Raw genomic sequence first — 20,512 nt, forward strand, 5'->3', positions numbered from 1 at the left:
AGCACTCTTTGGTTGCATGAGACCTCGTGTGCTTGACAAAAACTTCCTGCATTTCAGATAAGGTGTTCAACAAGAAAATTAGAAATTCCTGGCTTGGGCCAGACTCGTGCTATAGAATACCTGTCTTTTCTGGGTCCATTTTGCCCTTTGGAAAATATTTATTTATTTATTAAACACTTTTCTAACCCATCTACTACAGGTGTCTCAGGGTGGCTTACAAAAAATGAGTAGAATAAAAGTTACACCACAGCATCTGACAATTGATATATTAAAACCCCAGTTAAAATCAATTTAAAATAACGGGAAAATAAAAGGGGGTTGCCTGACGCTCAAAAGAATATAGCATCGGCACCAGACAAATCTCTCTGGGGAGCATATTCCATAGTTGGGGCACCCACCTCACAAGATAGTTTTGAGAATAAATGGAGTAGAGGAGAACTGGGGAAGCTGCCCTGGGGTCCTTGCAGGAGGAGAAAAGGCAAGATATAACTGCAATGTGGTGGTGAAGGTGAAGGTGAAGGTGAAGGTGATGCTATGTCCCTCGGTCTCCAGATTCAAAGGCTATGGGCATGCAGTGCAGGGATATACATCTTCCTGCCCTGAATTTTTTTGGTGGGTTTTTTGCCTGGCCATCTGGAATAGCTTGGGTAGTTGGGAAGGAGGCTGAGCTGCTTCCTTCCCCAAAACACCACCTTCCCCACCCACCCAACCAGATAATTTTCCCAGCCTCGAGAGCAGCCAGTGCAATTCTTTCTGCTGTGGTAGCGATGGGGCAGGGGAGGAGATTCCCATCTCTGAGTTCACACTACTTTCTTCAGTCTCACATCTGGGGATCCAAACTATCCTATGGCCCATAAGATGTTCTCCAGAGCCCATATGATTGCTCCATCAGGGAGCTTAATACTGGACTGCACCACTGCCAGTGCGGTGGTTGTGGGAAGGAGCATTTACAAGGTATATGGATTAGGGTAATATTATCGTGCATCTGCGTTTGGGACTCTGTGTGTGCGTGTGAGGACCATTTAAAAGTCTGAATGCATTTAATATAGTATGCCTCTGCCTGGAGTGAGTGGGGAATCCTGCTCATGACCCCTTGGTTCCAGCCCTGCTTCCCACAGTGGCCATGTCACTGCTTGAGACCTCGAGCATGTCATGTCCCGAGACCTTGGAGACTGTCCCAAGACCTCACTAGTGGACAGTATATTTAAATGAATGAATGAATACATGTCCCATTATCCTGCCTGTGTGGTTGTGGAATTCACACAGATGCCACTGTTCAGTAGAAAAGTTGCTCCCATGTGGCTCTGGATGCAGTGGAGAAAGAGAATTTCAGCACGCGTGACGAGTTGGGGTTGGACAAATGGACCTTGTGTGGGGAGCCAGAGGTATCTCGGGGGGGTCACCTCACCCACCCTGCTCAGTAGTACGGAGAACTGGACTGCATCTGACTTGCAGCTGTAGGACCAGCTACATGAGCAAATGCATAGGAATGATGGGAGTTGCAGTCCAAAACCTCTGAATTGCTCCAGGCTGGGGGAGACGTCATCTTCCTACCAAGGAAGCCAGTGGAATTTTAAATCCACACTTTGTGCAATTCTGTGGAATGAGATGGTGCTATTCTTTCTCAGTGGTGCAACTCAGTTATTAGTTTTGTATGCTGATTTATTTATTATATTTCTGACCCACCCCCATTCCTGTAAGGATTCCAAAATAGCTCGAATACCCCTCCTCATCTTTCTTTTGTCCTCATAGCAACCCTAGGAGGTCAGCCAGGCTGACAGCCCTTGATTGTCTAAAGCATGGGTCCTCAAACTGCAGCCCGTGGGCAGGATCTGGCTCGCCATGCCCATTTAACCGGCCCGCCCCAGAGGTTTTGCACTCGCTGTGTGAGCGCTCAGTGGCGGCTTGCTCGTGCGATCATTTGGACTCGCTTGGAGAAAACGATCTCCTTGCAAGCAAGCCGCTGCCTCACCTCATGCCCCCCCCACTCACCACATGCGCCCCCCGTCCCCTCACCAGCCTGTGCCCCCCCACCAGCACCGCCTTGGCTGCCCGCACCCACCGCTGGAACCTTTCAACTGGCCCCCTGTTGAAAAAGTTTGAGGACCCCTAGTCTAAAGTTACTCACTGAGCTTCATGGTCGAGTGGGGAAGGAACCCAGATCTCCCAAGTCCCAGTCCAGCACTCTAACCACTAGACCACATGGCTCTTCCCAGTAACTTTGTCTCTTACTATTACTGACACAGGCACATTTTAAAAAAGAAGATAATTTCCCTTTAAGCATTTTTTTAAACTACTGTTGTATATATTTCTGCTAGCAAGAAGTACAAACCTTTCTGGTCATTCTTGCCCTGATTTCTATTCCTTGGATGCTCCTGATTAAACCCTTCATTCTTCGAGCCAATCACCAGAGAGCTCAGCGCATGGTAAGGACAAAGGTCTCTTGTGACATGGGGCTTCTGCAGGGGTATAGATTGCCTTGGGTGAAGCTGAGCTGAATGGAAGACAAGGAGCAACAGTTTGAAAGTTCTTTCACTTGGATTATCTCTGTTACTGCTGGAAGTGAACCAGTCCCCTTCAGTCCACAAATTTAAGCAGTTTGCCATTCTGTCTGAATCAGCACCAGTAGCCAAATTATGGTTTTGCGAATAACTGCCAATTCAGGCCTTGCTAGTATGGCTTGTAGCTGGATTGCAAACTACATTTCTGGCAAACAATGTTTTGATGTTACATCTGAACCAGGAAGTCACAGTTTTCCTGATCTTCAAAGGCCACCATTTGGGATAACATCTGGGATATTCAAGGGCCCTATTTAGGAATTTGTTAACTGAAAATATCAGATATACAAGGAGGGGGATCTTAACAAAATGCCTTCTTTGTTCCAATACTTCAGGCAGCATGAAATGGGCGAATATGATAGAGGTTACTGATTTGTTTGGGCAATACCCAAAACGTACTAAGAAAAAAATCTAGGATTCACACAGTGAGAATAGTTCTGAGTCAGTTTTCATGGGATAATTTTGTTTGCAGGTGGGGATTTTCCTGTGTGAATGTTCATACATGTGAACGCAAACTCCCTGCAGATACAAGGCTCGGTTGAACCATTCTTTATAGCTCACTACAATTCTGTGTGTGGAATCCCATATCTATATGTACAGGTCAAGAGCTGTCATGTTTCTTGCTTCTGCTCTTTGTGTGCTGACAATAAGCATTCTCTGGCTTGCTTTCCCTAAGCTGCATTCATCTGAATTGACGGAGAGTCCCACTGGCGATATTGAGGTGGAGATCATGGAGTCCAACAACTCTAAGAAAGCAAGTCTGGAAGATCACAGTGGTGGTGGTCATGGAGGACATGGTGAACACGGGGAAGAGGTAGGCTCGGAGAAGGAAGAAACCTGGGAAAAGCTGCAGTGAGATAGCTCACTGCATCTCACATTTGCAGATTTGTCTATGTACCATAGTAGTTCACCAGAGTACAGTCTAAAGGGGCTATCCTTGGTGCTTGAACCCTGTCCCTGAGAAGTTCAGGCTACAATCCAGGGTGCTTCAGTTTTCAGAACTGTTACCGGATTGTGCCAATCAACAGCTGGGCAAACCCCGGGTGGACCCCAGACCCGAAGCCAAACAGAGCCTGAGACGAGACTTAGAGCTAACAGCAGTTTTATTCTGGTGCACTGTAGAATAAACGGAGACAAAGGGGAGAAGCTTCCCAAGTCAGAGTCTCGAAAGAGGTACAGAGAACATACATTATATACCCTATGTCATAATATGTTGTCTGGATACAAAGTAAATTCATTTCCCCATTATTCTTTGTTCTATTTGTTAGTTTACTGGGGTCACCTGCCCCTACTGATTAGTGGCAATCAGCACTTTCTGGATTCTACAAGCTGGAATCCTGCATTCTTGGATACCCTCCCTTTGATTCAAGGACAGCAGAGATTTCCACATTCTGCAGCATATCGTTTTGTTCCTGCCGGCTACTGCAGCCCCTACACCAACCATGCATTCTCTAAGTGATGTGGTTGGTCTTTGGTAGAAGACTGTCTGCCATAAGGGTGTAGGCCACTTCTCTTTTAAAAACGTTCTACTTGGTTGCATAGTCTATTGAGACATAGGCAGCTCATTTACAAATATGCTAGGTGTACATATTCAGAGCGAGAATTCATGTTGCCATGTGATGAGACAACTAAAGAAGATGGCTGCTTGTCAGACTTTCTAGTCACTTGGACGTCTTGCAGGAGGAGTCCGCGTAATTTTGGTGTTCAGCTGAGGCACAACTGTCTTTAGCATGGCATGAGTTCCCTATTCGTGAAAATGCAAACAACTAGCAGTGTGCTGGAAAGATGGTCCCCAGGGCTGTTGCCTCCTCGTTTCTCCTCAGCCCTCCCATGAGTATCCCAGAGAGCATCACAGCAGGACCAGCCCCCAGATGGGGCACACTTGGCCTGTGCATCTCAGCGTTGCCAACCTTAAGCCTTAGCAGAGGCATTAAAACCTTTTAGAATTCAGCAAAATAAACCTGGCATGTGCACTGATTGGTGGTCAAGGAAAGGGGGTGGGACCAGGGAAGGGGTGTGGCCATCAGAGGAGCTCCACATGGCCTGGATTGGGACCCTGGACCTGAGATTTTGCATTCCTGGCACACTTATTCAAAGTCCAGTGCAGACTTCATTGTGGGAAAGCAGGGGGTCCCTCCCCATTCCTCCCCCAAATTTTCTCCAGATTGTCCCCTTCCCTATTAGTCTTCTCAACACAGTAGATCAAGGAGCAATGCCACTCTTGCTCCCTTCCATTTGACTGCCAACACTCCTTCCCATTCAGCTGGAGAGCTGTGGGAAGCGACCCAAAGTCAACTGCAGCCCCATGTGCCTGGGTGGTGGACTGAAGGGTTACCACACTGGGGTCAGCAACATGGGTAAGACTTAAGAATGGGTGCAGCTCTCATGAGCGGTTCTACAGTTGAGGAAGAAGAAATCCAAAACACTTTTGAATCCAGATCATTGCATATTTGTTCTTGGATCCAGACTCATTCATGCTTATACATAGAAATCAATGGGACTTCGGTTAATCACAGTTAAATTAGGTCCCATTGTTTTCTGATGCTCGGTGCTTTTCTTCAAAATCCATTTCAGTTCAACTTTGGAGACATCTTTGTCCACCAGTGCATTCACACCATTGAATACTGTCTGGGTTGCATTTCCAACACGGCTTCCTACCTTCGGCTCTGGGCACTCAGTCTGGCCCATGCACGTGAGTTTTCATTGTACGGTGCTCATCTCTGGGATGAACAACTGTGGTGTGCATGGTCCTTCTCCTCCATTTTATTGTCACAACAGCCTCTGAGGTAGATTATGCAGAGAGTCAGTGCCTGGTGCAGAATTGCCCTGTGAGCATCATGCTCTGTGTGGGGACTAGAACCCAGATCTCCCAAGACCCAGTCCAACTTTTTGACCACTGCAGCACACTGGCTCTCAGTAGTAAGACTATTAAGACAGAGTACACTGTACAGAATACTGAATTAGTAGCAGGAAATTAAATCACTCTGACTGCAATACAGACACATTTGGCCAAGTTCAGCCAAGACTCTCCAGGGCTGCAGTTCCAAGGGGAGCCCCAAAATTCAGGCAGGTGTGTTGATATAAACCAACACAAGCCTACTGAGATGGATTGAGCAGGAGTAGCAGATTTAGAAACATAGAAACAGAGCGAGTCAGAAGGGGCCTCCCAGGCCATCTAGTCTGACCTTCGGCACCAGCCGGCTCTGCTCACGACATGCCCACCATGTGGACGTCCAGCCTATCCTTGAACACCCACACCGATGGGGCCTCAACAACCTCCTGTGGAAGCCCATTCCATACCCTTGGGCTCCTAATCATCAGGAAGTGCTTCCTGGCATTCAAACGGAACCTTGGCTCCCTGAGCTTTGCTCTGTTGGAGAGCATCCTGCCTTCCTCTGCAGGGGAGAACAGGTCTCTACCCATCTCCATGTGACATCCCCTCACATACCTGTATGTCGCCAACATATCCCCTCTGAGTCTCCTCTTCTCCAGGCTGAAGAGGCCCAGTTCCCTCAGTCTCGCCCCAGTCTCGCCTCATTTCACTCCACCAAGAGCAGGTCACTTCAGGATTTGGGGTTACAATTAAGAACAATACACTATGGTTGGGAAAATTTGTTTCTCCCCAGCTACTATGAACAGCCATGTTTAGAGGTAGCAGGAAAGTATGAGGCTGGCAGCAGAGGATGGCTTTAGTGTTCCTTCTAATAAAAAAAGCTGGTGCCGCATCCTAGCCAACACTGCCACACCACTGCTTGGGGCAAAGACGGAATTCTTAACTCTTTCAGTGGCATTGTAATGTTATGCTTCCTAAACATCTTACTAGGCATTGCCACTTAGAGAATTTCTCTCCCTGCTGAAGTAACTCTACACATGTCTGTATTACTTAGCCCACCCACAATGCCTTGTTACCCTACTGGAGGATTCTAACCTTCATTTTGGAGTGAGGATGGCTTTGTAAAAGTTCTCACGTGGAAATAGATTTTAATATATTGGCGTTTTCTTTGCCATGTTCCTTAGTGTTCTCTCTCTTTTTCTGTCTTTCTTCCACACCCCTTTTTTCTCCAGAGCTCTCAGAGGTCCTCTGGACCATGGTGTTAAAGGAAGCATTCCAGATTGCCAACTGGGTTGGCCTCATTGTGGTCTTCATTATCTTTGCTGTCTTTGCATGTCTGACTGTAGCCATTCTTCTTGTAATGGAAGGCCTCTCTGCATTCCTGCATGCACTGAGACTCCACTGGTAAGTAGGGATTTGAAAGACATCTGTTTGGATCTCACTTTTATGCTAGCTAATTTGCACTCCCAAACTGATATGCAAGCTGAAACACAGCAGTCCTTCAGTAGATCTGCACACACCTGTATATTGCAATGTAGGACATGGAATAATCAATTCAAGTTGTGACAACCCAGATTCAGGCTGGACATCAGGAAAAGCTTCCTCACTGTCAGAGTAATATGACAGTGGAACCAGCTGCCTGGAGAGGTGGTGGGCTCTCCCACACTGGAGACATTCAAAAAGATACTGGACAGCCATCTGAGTGGGATGGTGTAACATGGTGTCCTGCAACACCAGCACGTTGGACTCGATGGCCTTAGTGGCCCCTTCCAACTCTACTATCATATGATTCTATGATTCTGTGTGCTTCTCCAAAGGAAAAAATGCATACAAAACTGCATGCATTCAAGGGAGGTGACAGCTATTCAAGTAAAGAGTAGTTGAAGCAAGTGTTAGGTGTGCTCTTTGCAGTCGGCAGATCTGCTACTTCACATCCGATCCCCAAAGAGAGGACATCTCTATGCCAGCCTTTCCCAACCTGATGCCTTCCGGATGTTTTCACCTTCAGCTCCCATCAACTGGAGCTAACAGAGTTAATGGGCAGGAATACTGGGAACTGTACTCAGGTGGTTTTTTGGTGATTGCTCTCTTTGCTCAGTTGAGGATAGTCACAGGCTCCCAGGTGTACATATAGACCAATGGTTTCCTAGCCCTGACCTAAGCTGAAGTGGAACCCAACCCAGAGACCTTATGTGTTCTGAGAACATTACACAATGGCAGCAAACAAGTGGCTCTTCTTCACCACTCATCCCTTCTGCCCAATTAAGGTTATTTCCAGGGCCCTGAACATGCAAAGGGATTCAGATTTTCCTAACCCTAATGTTAAGCTGAATCTTAAACCCAACTCTAAAACTCAGGTCTAATCCCTATACATGGGAAGGTAATAGAGTGTTCTCATTGACTGCCCCTTTGCTGTTTTCTAAGCTATTTTCAGGCTCCTGGAAACACAGTGGTTCCCAGTTTTTCCTAACTCTACCACTTGAGTCATCTGAGTGGGATGATGTAAGCTGGTGTCCTGCAACAGCAGGAGGTGGAACCCAATGGCCTTTTTGGACCTTTCCAACTGTGCCACTATATAATTCTATGAAACCCATAGTGATGATCCCACCTACAAACGGGTTCTGTGGTGACTGTGCAGCAACCCTTCTTGATTCAGTTTAGTATTGCTACCCTTTTTATTTTATTCTTTAACCCTGAAGCAGTAGAAAATCGATCTATTTTAATTCATTCGATATCTTTAATTCCCCTTCCCTACACTGCTTTGATTATTATGTAATAGAAAGTTGGAATAGAAATACTCGGCTAAAGTGATTCATTAAGGAGCATTGTCTTCTAACTTTTTTTCCTCTTTCCCTTCATTAGGGTAGAGTTCCAGAACAAATTTTATGCTGGCTCAGGTTATGCATTCACCCCATTCTCCTTTAAGACCATCATAGAAGGAACTGAAGAATGAAAACTGTTTAGAGCACAGCAACCTGAAACTCCTGCTCGTTTCCCTCCCCTTCCTTCCTTACCTTCCTTTTCCTCTTCTTTTGCCTCTTCTCTTTTTTAAAATCTCCCTGAGGGTTAAAATTAAATTAAATTAAAAATTAAAAAACAAATAAATTAATCAGCATCTCAGCTCAAAGCAAATATCTAAACATGAATTTGTTGTCATTTGATGGCACTGTGAGTCATGTCCACATAAAACAGTTTCTGGGCTGCTCCATTTGACCTCCTGTACAGATTGTGCTAGTTAGGAAGCCGGGGGGGACTTCCTTTCCTGTGAAAACTTTCTCTTCAAGAGATTAATGTGGGAGGTAGTAAATGACACGTGTCTACACAGTAGGATGTGCAGTGTTTATGCTCCAGGTTGAACCTTTCACAAAAACCAAGCGCTGTGATGGGCTAGTGCTTCTCTACCCCAGGGCTCTGCAGCTCTCATCCTGTTGTAAACCTTACATTGTTCCATGGAAAAGTGTTGCCAAAATGCGTCTCATATTTTCAAGAAAGTCAACTGCTTCTTCACTGGATTGATAGCAAACAGAAATAAATTGTTCAAAACTAACTTGTATGTGCCTCTTTCTCTGCCCCCCTTCTCTGCCCCCTACCATCACACCTTCTAAAAGTTTCCCAGAACAAACACGTAATTTATTTGGCTGAAGGCTTAGGCTGATCAGATGACAAAAAGGTCCTTAAATTAATCCTCTTACAAGATCACATTTCTTTATCCTGAAGAACACCTGAAGAACACAAACAAAATTCAGTCATTCAGAGCTTTCATATATGAATGTTCTTCATGATAAGAACCCCTTCATTATCTTAATTGTTCCACAGCTTAACTTTTACTAGCTAGGGATTTTCTCATGTAATCATTCTAAACAGGCTGATCCGGATCTTGAAAGAGTCAATCTAGGCACATACAAGGGGATGTAACAACCACAAAACAGGAACCGTCATTTCCCCTTCAGAAAATCCTGTTTCATTATGTGGGTGACAGTATATCAACATTTGTGCTGCTGTCATCCTCCATTTATAACCCTTCTCTGCTTCCTCCCTATTTCACCCATACTTTTGCTAATCAAAGAAAAACTCCGTGTCTTCTCGGAGCTGTCCGTATGGAAGCACCCAAGTGCTTCCAACGTTTCAACCGCTGCCACCCAGGATTCAACAGCAATTTATATTAGCCCTTGAGCATTATTGGACCTTGTGGCTGATTCTGATCTCTAATCATCCCAAAGCGGCCCCAGATGTTCTGCTATCTGAGCAGACGGACCCAATGGTGCTTCCTACCCCACGTTGTCCCCATTCCATGTAAAGGAGCCAGCTGGACTGGCAAAGACAATATTGGGGCCACACAAAACACTGCTAAAGCACACGTCCTATAGCTGTGTGTGCTAGCTCCCACTTCTCCAAACAACCCCAGTTTGGATTGGGTTCATGATGCTTTGGGAGAGGAGGATTAAGGCTCCCCCTGCCTTTTTCTGTGCTAAATGCCACACTCAAACAACAAGGGGGTTAAAAAAAGAAAACTGTGCCCACTGGAATCAAGGAAAGCTCTTTCTAAACCCTTCCCTCACCCTCAAATGAATCCCCCTTAAACCTTACCCCTAGCATGACTATTGAGCCAAGCAGGGAAATGTTTTAGTAGCACCAATGGAAACTCAGGGTTGAGGCAGCAGCTCTGGGGCTCTTTGACCTAGATGGGGCCCAAGCTTAGCAATGTGCTTGCTGCCCGCCATTTTATGTAATTCATATATCTCCTTCCTGGTAGAGCTCCACTATCTGCCAGCAGCATGATACCTCATGAAGAGGAAATTTCATACACCCGGAAAATCGCTACCCTTAATAGCTGCCATATGCTCCGTCATAAGGCTGCTTAATTTTGTTTGTTTGTTTGTTAAGTGGGCAGGTTGAACTGCAAAGAGTGACTAGAATATCTCGGTGACCATCTGTGTATTTCTCTGCTATTCCCCCTTTTCTGGTTTTGTTCACTGAACCATCGAAGTAGCAAGTGCTGCCCTTTTAAGAGAGGCCAGGTATGCTGAGGGGCGTGGTAGGGAAATCCTGCATTCATTTTTTTCCAGTGGGAACGTCCTCTAAATAAAAATAATAATAATGTAGCCTGTGATTAAGCACTTGTTAAGATACTGCAGGAGCAGGTGCCTACTCTCCAAAGGAAAGCTGTAGGAAGAATTGCCCTCAAAGACTTAAACTGAAATCCTAACCACAAGGCAAAGGTTTTCCAGGAAGGAGTGTGTAACCCAGTCTGTGAGACACACAAGTGTGTGGAAGTTGAATGCAAATGCGGTGCCGAAGCAGATGTAATCCAACCTTCAGTCCTTGAGAAGGAGAGAGTGGGCAACAAGATCTTGTCAAGTGTTTGATAATTAAAAGGTAAGGAAACTTTACAGAACGTCTTTGGTGCTTGAACACTAACACCTTGATGAAGTCTTCATGTCGTGTAGAGCCATGAACTGATACGGCATTTTGAATGCTAGAGTGTTAATGAACAGTTAACAGGTTTGTGGAAATGCGGCTTCCCTTTACAACTTACATTTGCAGAACCTGCCCAAACCAGTGTCCACCAAGCCGTCATATTTCTGGAATGGAATGATAGCCAAGAAGAGGGGAAATTGAAATAGGAATATTTCTAGTAGCGATATAAGGACACCCCATTATACAGTGCTGTATGTCATCTCAAAGTGTTTATGTATCTGACAAACAATGCAGGTCAAACTGTGCGTGTTTGTGCTGGTCTAAATTCAAAGAGACCCTTAGCACAGTTTTCCAGCTCCAGGGTGGGAGTTCTGTTTCTGATCGCAGCTCCGGGATCCAGAGCATCCTATCCCTTACTCACATAATGTCGGGGTTGGTTGGGGGCATGACTTCACAGTCTCCACTGGGCTGGATTCTGGGGTCTTCTGCCTGCAGAGTCAGGTCCTGCCATTGCACCATGGTCCTTTCCCATAGAAGAGATGAGGTCAGTGTATTCAGCCATAATGCCTGCACTCCCCAAGCCAGATTTCTCTGCTGGGGACAGAGAGGTGCCTGCATATACCCATTTGTGCACTGCAGTGCGGAAGGGTGCAGATTTTGGCTTCAGTAAATAAGCAGGTCTTCAATCTGTGCAAAGAAACACATGATCAGAAAGACATTGTGAGTCTTCAGTGCTGTTTCTTGCAGAAGAGGCAGGGAATGTCTGCAAGAACTTGCCCCAACCTGATGCCTGCTTCCGAAGTGTTGGGTGGCAACTCCTATCATTCCCAGGCAACAAGGCCATCTGGGAGCTGTAGTCCAGTGTATCTGGAGGGAAGGGCACCCTAGCAGCTTACACCCAATTCCCTGCATTTAGGTAAAGATCAGACTGTCAGACTGACTGCGGTGATCCCAGAGTGAAATCCAAACAGCAATTATGCTCCCCAGGCAACCTTGCAGCAATCCCTACTTTTCAGCCTACACTCTCTTGCAGGATTGTTCTAGGGATAAAATGTACCTGGGACAAGCCAGGCACATGTGGCAAATGCCTTGGAAGAAGGGCTGGGCAGCAGTGCAAGAAAACGAACCAAGTGCAATGTTGCTCATCAGTTCTGAGAGCAGCTGGAGCTCTTACGATATATGGCACAATTCAGGATGAGTAACATGCCACTCATGCATTCTCGTGGCTGCAGCACACCCAAGACACCTGATGGGACACGGCTGGAGCTGGAGGGAAAGTGAACTGTTTCAACAATGGCTAGAAAACAAGATAACCAACCCCATCCACCAACAAATCCCATATTATATATCATATCATATCATATCATATCATATCATATCATGGGTTTTAATTGCTTTCTGAGCTGATCTCTTAATATATATATATATATATATATATATATATATATATAATGAATTAATATTTTTATTTAAAATTATTTCTGGGTCACCTTTAAGAAGGGCACTCTTAGGTGTCATCAGTCTACACAGAATTTAAATATTGGCAATGTGAGACATAGTTTGTGACATTATGGTTCATCATCATCCACTCCCTCCAGCTTTAACGTGAAACCAAGACCTTCTCAACCAAAAGCTCGAGGAACCAGCACTTTTGGAAGATGGATGACAAGAAGGAACAAGGAGTAAATGCTATTGCCCTTGAGGAACTGGGCATCCAAGGTCAAGAGCCAAAGAAAGGTAATCTAGTTCTGTGATTAACCTCTCTCATACCTATGATATCCCTCAAACTCATGGCTAACCTTTCCTGTAAGATGTAATGGCCTAGGCTCTAGAGCAGTGATGGTGAACCTTTTAGAGACCAAGTGCCCAAACTGCAACCCAAAACCCACTTATTTATTGCAAAGTGCCAACACTGCCATAAAACCTGAAAACTGAGGCTTTAGTTTAGAAAAAACAACTCACAGCCAGTCCAAGCAACTATATATATATATCCTTGGCATTGCACTGACCAGCCATGCAAAAGCTTGGACAAGTCGCGGCTTGTGACGTCATCGCCTGGCACCGCTTCTCCTTTCCGAGCATGCGCATGGCCCCTATGTGCCCTGTTATCTGATGCTCAGCTGCTGGGGGGATGCTGGCATGACGTGGCTCGTGTGCTGACAGAGAGGACTCTGCGTGCCCACTGTGGCACATGTGCCATAGGTTCGCCACCACTGGCCTAGAGCAATAGGAGACCAATGAGATGGCTAGGTGTTCTGCTTTACAGAAGACAGTCGTCTTTTAGGGACCATCCTCCCTATGAAGAACTATCTGGTTCAAGCCTAGTGTAAAGATAAGAAGCCCTGAGATCAAGGGAGGTTGCCTGCCCATAGGGCTTGGACAATAGACTGAGGAGGCCTTTGGGTACATTTCAAGGACTGGGGGGATGGACTCATTTCTATTTAAACTGCAACAGTTATATCTATGTGGATATCAGCATATTTAAAATAGCACATGACTATTTTATGCATGTCTACCCTTTCCTCTACTTTTGGGGTGATGTCTTTCCTCTTTATTGGGGTGTTACATAAGTTATGGTGGCCAGAAAGCCTGCTTTAGACTCCTTCTGTGAAGGGCTGCTGGAAGACTGCCCTGTTTTGAAGGTGTTCTCTTTCTGAAAGGCTGTCTTGCCCCATTCCAGGTCAGAGATAATGGCCCATCTAACCTGTTGTTCATCAGCAGTGAGCACCTGAGCAGCAGGTTGATAGGCTGATACACAGGCCACCTGGTCATAGTTGTCTGCACCATAGGGAGATGGACCATATTTGTATTTAAATTACAAATTTAAATACTTCTAAAGTCCATCTCTATATATAAATGAGCATGTGCACATTTTCTGCACATAAATGTTGTCTTTTGTCCTCTTTTTGGTGATTCATTTCTTCTTATTGGCAATTCATTAACAGACCCCCTTCTCGTCAGCCAATGCGTGATTGATTCCCAGCCCTGGGGTCCCTTGTGTTTTGCCTTCCCAGTCCTGGTCTTTGTAGCACCAAACCATCCACATTCGATTCTAAAGGTGAAATGACATTTTGCATGAATAAAACATTTGTCAGTCATCCGCACCCACTTCCAGTTAGTTTCTGGGCCATGTCGACCTTCAGGTCTTGGCAAGCCCAAAGCAGCCTGAGCCCAGAACAGCGGCGGGTGGGGAGGGTGGGCCCAGGGGAAAACTGAATCTAGGACCCTCACCTTGCAACTCTTCCTTCTAAATGCTGCCAGTAAATAGCAGAGCATATTCAACTATGGAATATTATTTGTTATTCGGCGCCAGGCTAAGACCTTTTTATTTAAAACTTATTTTAATTGCTAAATTATCATATTTATTAGGATTTTAAATTAGCCGAGAATGCACCAGGGGGTTTTAAATTTATATATATATATAGTGAGCCACCCCGAGGCTTTGTTGGGATGGGGGCGGCATAGAAATGTTTTAAATAAATAAATAAATAAATAAAATATTGGCATAAACCAAGACTCTTGATTCCAATAAAGGAATGAATTATCTAATACATAAACAAGTAGCCCGTTCAAATGACTTTTTCCTTGCTTTCATGTTGGCAGAGTGATCGATTAAGGTGTCAAAAGAGATTTGTCTAGCAAGTTGGGTCTCTTAAGCCTTTCTTGCACTGCACTAGATTTTAAGTGAGGCTTTACTTGGTTCAGATTGCTACAAGTACACCAGCTTCCTAAAGGTGTTTGTGCAACTGAACGTTACTGGGGAATCTGAGGAAATGACCTTCAGCTTGTATTTGGTTTAAAGAAGTGCATACAAGGGCATACAATTCTGTGTGGGATGGGCGAAAGGCTGTCTATTTAATCGGTGCCATGCATTTTTCAAACTACTAGGGCCATCCTATGAAGCTGAATGGTGAGAATTTCAGGACTGATAACTTCACCCAATACATACCAAAACTATGGAAGCTACTTCCACTGGATGTAGTGATGGCCACCAATTTGGACAGCTGTAAGAGAGAATCGGACAGATTCCTGGAGGGGAAGGCTCTCCCTGGCTGCTGGTCCTGATGACTCTATGAAGCCTCCAGGATCTGAAACTGGGGGATGTGAGCAGGAGGGTGTTAGAGCATCCATAACCTGCCTGAGGGCTTCCCACAGGCAACTGTTTTTCTACTGTACAAACAGAACACTGAACTAACTTGATCTGATCTGGTGTTTGATCTGATATTTTTCTGTGCTTATGTTCTCCCCCAGGGCTAATCCTGTTTGTTTAGTTTTTCCGCTCTATCTCTGTAATCTACAAAGACATTGGAAGCTAAAGATCTTGTTCCATTTGAGTTGGCAGAACATTTCCTGCTCTTAAAAGCTCCCAACCTGTTCCAGCTGTTTTCATGGACCTTTGATGACAACCCTCTTTTTATCTCCTTCACAGGACAGGTGGTTGTGCAGATAACATCATTACACACTGTCGTACAGGTCTGCATAATCTGCAGGCAGCCCTTGGCCACTTGCAGTGCAATCACTTCTCAGGGGCTTTTCTTTTGGGGGGGGGATGTTGTTTCCACACAGCTTATAACAATTCTGGGCCTGTGATCAACCTCAAGGATGGGAGAAGTGAAAGCCTTTCTCAACTCCCTGAAGCTCACTTCCAAGATTATGGTCTTCTCACTTCCGGACTGTGGCTTTCCCACCTCTACCAATGCCCAATAATCGTTGGATTGCAGAAGCCAAAGAGGGCAGGTTTAAACCTCCCACTGGAATGTGCTAGAATGAATGCCTGTTTGTGTGCTTGTGTGTGCATGCAGAGCTGTCTTTATGGGTACATGTGCGTAAGGTGCAGCCCCCAGTCAACACAGAAGACAACTCTCTTGCCCAAAAAGTTTGTGCACCCCTAGTTTAGGAGGCTTGTTATAACTGGGTGGCCTCAGAACTTTTCTTCTGTATCTGTTCTGCTTTTTCTGAAGAGAGACAATAATGTTCCTGTCTTGTTTCCTAGCAAAGGCACTCTCTGTTTCCTCTCCAGCAGTGGCCTTGTTGCTAACGTTCTTTATCTTTCTCAATGTTATAGAGCAGAAGACATTTACAGTGGAAGAAGCGGTGGAAGCCCTTGGCTTTGGGAGGTTTCACATTGTGCTTTTTATGATCATGGGCAGTACCGGTGTACGTGTTTATCAGTGGATGTAATAACCTGACTCTGACAATTATCAGTTATGTAAAATGGTTTGGAATAATTCTTTTATACACATAAGGATTTGGGAGACAGCAAATTCTTTAAGGAGCATACATGTGTCCAAACAAACAAGGGTGGCTCTGTCATTAAGCAGGGGTGAGTAACCTTTTCTGTTGAGCGCCGCATGCCCTCAAGGATTATCTGTGCTTGTGAATGAGGCCCAAGCCAGCAATGGGCAGCACTGAAGTCAAAAGTACATGGGCTTCCCTTTGTTCTCTTTCTGCCAGCCCTTTTCCCAGTAGAGCCTAGATACTTTGACCTGTACCTAACTTTGTCATTTCCCAGAACCACAATTTCCCTGAAGTTACACATGTTGAAATGTCACTACTTACGTAACAGGAAAATGCAGGATTGCTTTTTCTGAAGACTATGTCCTTTCCTTTTTTAATTTTCATGATTTTAGTATCATACCAGCCGAATGAAGTTCATACAAAATATCACATGGTAATTATTAATGGTTAAACAAATAAACCTATTTATTTTAACTGATGGACTAAATTGATTTAGTCTAGTTGTCTGAGGTTAGCCAGTTTTGCAGCTGATCTTTGCAGATACTTCTGTAAATGCAGGTATTTCTAACAATTCAGTATGCCCAAAGATAGATTTTTTGCTCTTTAACCTCAGGATTTTGAGCAGAGTGGCTGCATTCTTAACAGTACTAACCAAGTGCCAATTTTTTAAAGTAAAATGTAAAAGGCAGAACAAGAGAAGTTTGATGTGTGGCAGAGCAATCCTGCAGTTTGGACTGCAACTCTGAAGGTGGTATTATGCTGGCAGGGCAGAATTGAGAGTGGAGAGGCATTTTCTTAACTTCCTGTTCTCTTGCCTTTTTGTGAAATATGCAAATTCCAGAGTTGGTGCAAAGGTGGGGAGGGTTTGGGTGGTTTGGAAGGGCTTCGATGCTCCCTCTCCTGATCTGCCCACAAAGAGAAGTGGCAAGTTTTAAAATGTCCTAAACCATTGTTGTTATTGTTCTTGTTGCTGCTGCTGCTGATTTTTTAACAACTTCCATCCCCGGTGCAAGTAAGCAATAGGAGAGAAATAGTTTTCAAAAATGATGGAAAATCAGCAAGCTGTACTGCTAATTCATTTCTGCTCTGTCAGCATGATCTCATCATGCAGTGGTCTCGTCAACTTCCTGTAACCAAAGGGCTGTAATTGGAAAGATTTTGAAGATAATGCACCTCTCCATTCTCTCCACATATATGGTGCAAACAGTAAACTGCATTTTGACACGCAGCAAGGCTAGCTGCCCTTAGCCTGCCATGCTTAGAAAATACACTGAGCTGTCCAAACCCAGCACCCCTGCTCCGATGAGGTGGCTAAGTTGTGGCTACCAAGCCGCCTCAGTGAGCTATGCTTATTTTAGGACCTTGCAGCCTCCCTGGGCTCGCTCGGTTGTTTGGATCTGGAACAAAAAGCAAGCCCAAGTGGAGCTACAAACCCTGCAGAGCTACACTTCCAAAGCATCAGGGTCTTGCCATTCCAGTCAAAAGGTTCCAGTGACAACCATCCAAAGTGCCCAAGCAGCATCTTGGACAGCTGTCATTGGCTTCCCAGCCATTGCATACTGGGTGCCTCAACTTTCTGCATGGAAGAAGGCACCTTGCTTTGTCATCCTCCTCAAGCCAGCTATGAGAGTAGAGTACCATTCTGTGTGCTTCACCATGTTTTTTGTTTTGTTTGTTTATATATAAATATATATATATATATATATATATATATATATATATATATATATATAATCAATTGAAAGCCTAATGAAGGACAACTGTGGATTTGCTCCTGCCTCCCTGCTGTCTGGTAGGTGTCTACACAAAAGAACAAAACCTCTCCTAGCTCTTGAATTGCTGGAGGAGTGGCTCTTACAGGGTCACTGAACCCAGTGAACAGAAGTAGAGAGGAACTCGTGCTACTATGGGAGCAAAGCAGGAATGCATAAACTGGCAACCTCCTGATGGTTTGGACTACAGCCCCTGCTCCTGGACAATGCTAACTGGGGCTGATAAGAGGTGTAGTCCAAAACACCCGAGAGAACGAGTCTCATGAACACATCTCTCCCCTTTCCACTTTCTAGCAGATCTAAACAGATCTTTTGTAATATAGTCCTTGGTTTGAGCTAGACTGGGTTTTTATGATGCAGTTGCCTCACAAGAAGGTTGTTCTTGATCTAAATAACATTCCCTCAGGTCTGTGGGAGCAGCTCTTGCCTATGTGAAGAGTTGGTGCCAAACTGAAGACCGTCCCCTCCCTTCCTTCCCCAAAAGTCTTCACTCAGGGAGGTTTCTACTGCATGTGGGCCAGCTAGTATGACTTAATCGGGGCACCTGTTTGGCTTGACACCAGCTCTGTGAGTTAATGAATGTAAACCTCTCCTCTTCAGACTTTCCCTGTTCTATAATGTCTCCCTGCAATCCTGACAGGGTTTGGATCTCAGCAGCCATCTGACAAATCTGACTTGTTAATGCTGACAGTTCTGTGCCTCATTCCAGCCGCTCTCCTTCTTTGTGTAGTTCACATTCCAAGTCTGACTGGGAATGCCGTGAAGGAGAGAAATGTGCTCCTTCTCTACAACAGGTTGTCTACCCCTAGAAGAGAGGGTGAGACAGCACCGTTGTAGGAGCAATGTGGAATCATAAATGCCTTTGGTGTGTAAAATGTCGAATAGCGACCCTGCATGGCTGAACATGCTGTCCCTGCAGGTGGCAGAGGCCATGGAAATCATGCTGATCGCTGTGGTGAGTCCGGCCATCCGTTGCGAATGGCAGCTCGGAAACTGGCAGGTGGCTCTCATGACCACAGTGAGTAGCGTTTTCTTTGCCTCACTACTGTTTCTAGGTCGATGCAGGCGTTGGGCCAGCCCTACCATTAGGCAGAGTGAGGCGGCTGCCCTAGGCAGCCGGACGTTCTGCAGGGGCAGCAACTCATCACTTATTTCTTGCTGTTGTGTCTTCACTGCCAGGTGCTTGGGGGATTGTCTGTCTCAGCTGCTAACACAGATATGACCAGCCTTGGGGACTTGAAGGCTGGGGACAGGGTGGGGTGTGAATAGCACCACTTGCTGCTCCATCTTGGTAGGGGGGTCATGTGTACTGCTCTGCAGAGGACAGTTCTCTGTTTGAAGGGCTGACTCCTCCAATTCCAGTTTATAGACAGAGTGAGAAGGGAACATCAGGCCTCAAAGTAGCCTATTAGCAATTAGCACCTGGATATCAGACTGGGCAGCCTGGCAGGCCACCAGGTCACAGTCCTTCTCTGCTATTGAGATATTACTGTATTCTGGTAAAACTTTCTAAATAGACACTGGTGCATCTAAATTAGCACTGCATGCTCAATGTGGACATTCTCTTGGCATCTACAAGGCTCACTACCCTTCTTAGTTTTTTCTTAAGTTTTTAAGTTTTTTTTATAGTAAGTTTTATTTGAAATTATAATCCTAAAAACAAAGAAAAACTAAAAACAACATCAATCAACAAAAACATCGGGCCTGCTGGGTCAGCCCCCACACCTTTCTTTTTTCATTTATGATAACTTAAAAACATATTTAAATCTATGTAAAGTCCTGTTTCTCTAGCTAGTAATAAAAAGAGTCCCAAGTTTGATAGAAGTCAGTATCTTCTTTCTCCTTCAATGATAAAGTCAGTCTATCCATTTCTGCACAGTCCAAGAACTTTTTTAGAATTGGTTCGTCGGTGGGTAGTTCTTCATTTTTCCAGTGTTGAACAAATGCAATCCTCGCCGCAGTAATTACATGTAAAATCAAATACATTTCTTGTTTATTAATGTCCACCGGTATAATGCCTAATAAGAAGACTTCAGGTTTAAAAGTTAAGGGTTTTTGTAACATTTCCTCAAGCCATTTACATATTTTAATCCAATACTTTTTCACGTTATCGCAAGTCCACCACATATGATAAAAAGTACCCAATTTATGTTTACATTTCCAACATTCATCTGACATATTTGGAAACATCTTAGCTAATCTATTTGGTGACAGATACCAGCTATAAAACATTTTATACAAGTTTTCTTTATACAAAGTCACTAATGTTACCTTAATATTTCTCTCCATAGCTTTTGCCACTTTTCTAATTCAATATTATAGCCAAAATTTTGTACCCACGTTATCATAGTCTCCTTAACCTGTTCGTCTTCCATTCTCCTATCAAGTAAAAAATTATATAATCTTTTAATCATTTTCTCATCTGATTTAAGCATCACTTGATCAAACGCTGTTAAGTCCTTATAAAAACCCCATGCTTTATAGTCTTTAGCATATCTCGATTGTACCTGCACCTTGTGCCACCAAGAGATATTAAATCCCTGTTCTTGTGTTTCTTGATTCAATTTCAATCCTCCATCCTCATCCAAAATGTCATCATATCTTATAACCCCTTCAAAATTCAATGCATTTGGATACACAAAAGCTTCCATGGGTGAAAGCCATCTTGGCAATTTATTATACAGTTTTAAGAT

The 20,512-nt window shown here is 44.6% G+C and overlaps 1 protein-coding gene across 2 annotated transcripts in view; it reads left to right on the top strand.

Moving 5' to 3' along the window:
• Nucleotides 1–8,344, top strand: part of ATP6V0A4 (ATPase H+ transporting V0 subunit a4) — a 35,666-nt gene extending 27,322 nt beyond the window's left edge. Inside the window, exons 16-20 of one of the 2 annotated variants that reach the window (XM_044441128.1) lie at nt 2,319–2,426; nt 3,235–3,372; nt 5,133–5,250; nt 6,624–6,795; nt 8,254–8,344. In XM_044441128.1, the coding sequence (XP_044297063.1) occupies nt 2,319–2,426; nt 3,235–3,372; nt 5,133–5,250; nt 6,624–6,795; nt 8,254–8,344 (627 nt within the window). The remainder of the gene's footprint in view (nt 1–2,318; nt 2,427–3,234; nt 3,373–5,132; nt 5,251–6,623; nt 6,796–8,253) is intronic. The other variant, XM_044441129.1, reaches the window with a different exon arrangement.
• Nucleotides 8,345–20,512: the final 12,168 nt, after the last annotated feature.

This window comes from Varanus komodoensis, unplaced genomic scaffold (assembly GCF_004798865.1).
Source record: "Varanus komodoensis strain SLA01 unplaced genomic scaffold, ASM479886v1 scaffold39, whole genome shotgun sequence".
NCBI lineage: Eukaryota > Metazoa > Chordata > Lepidosauria > Squamata > Varanidae > Varanus > Varanus komodoensis.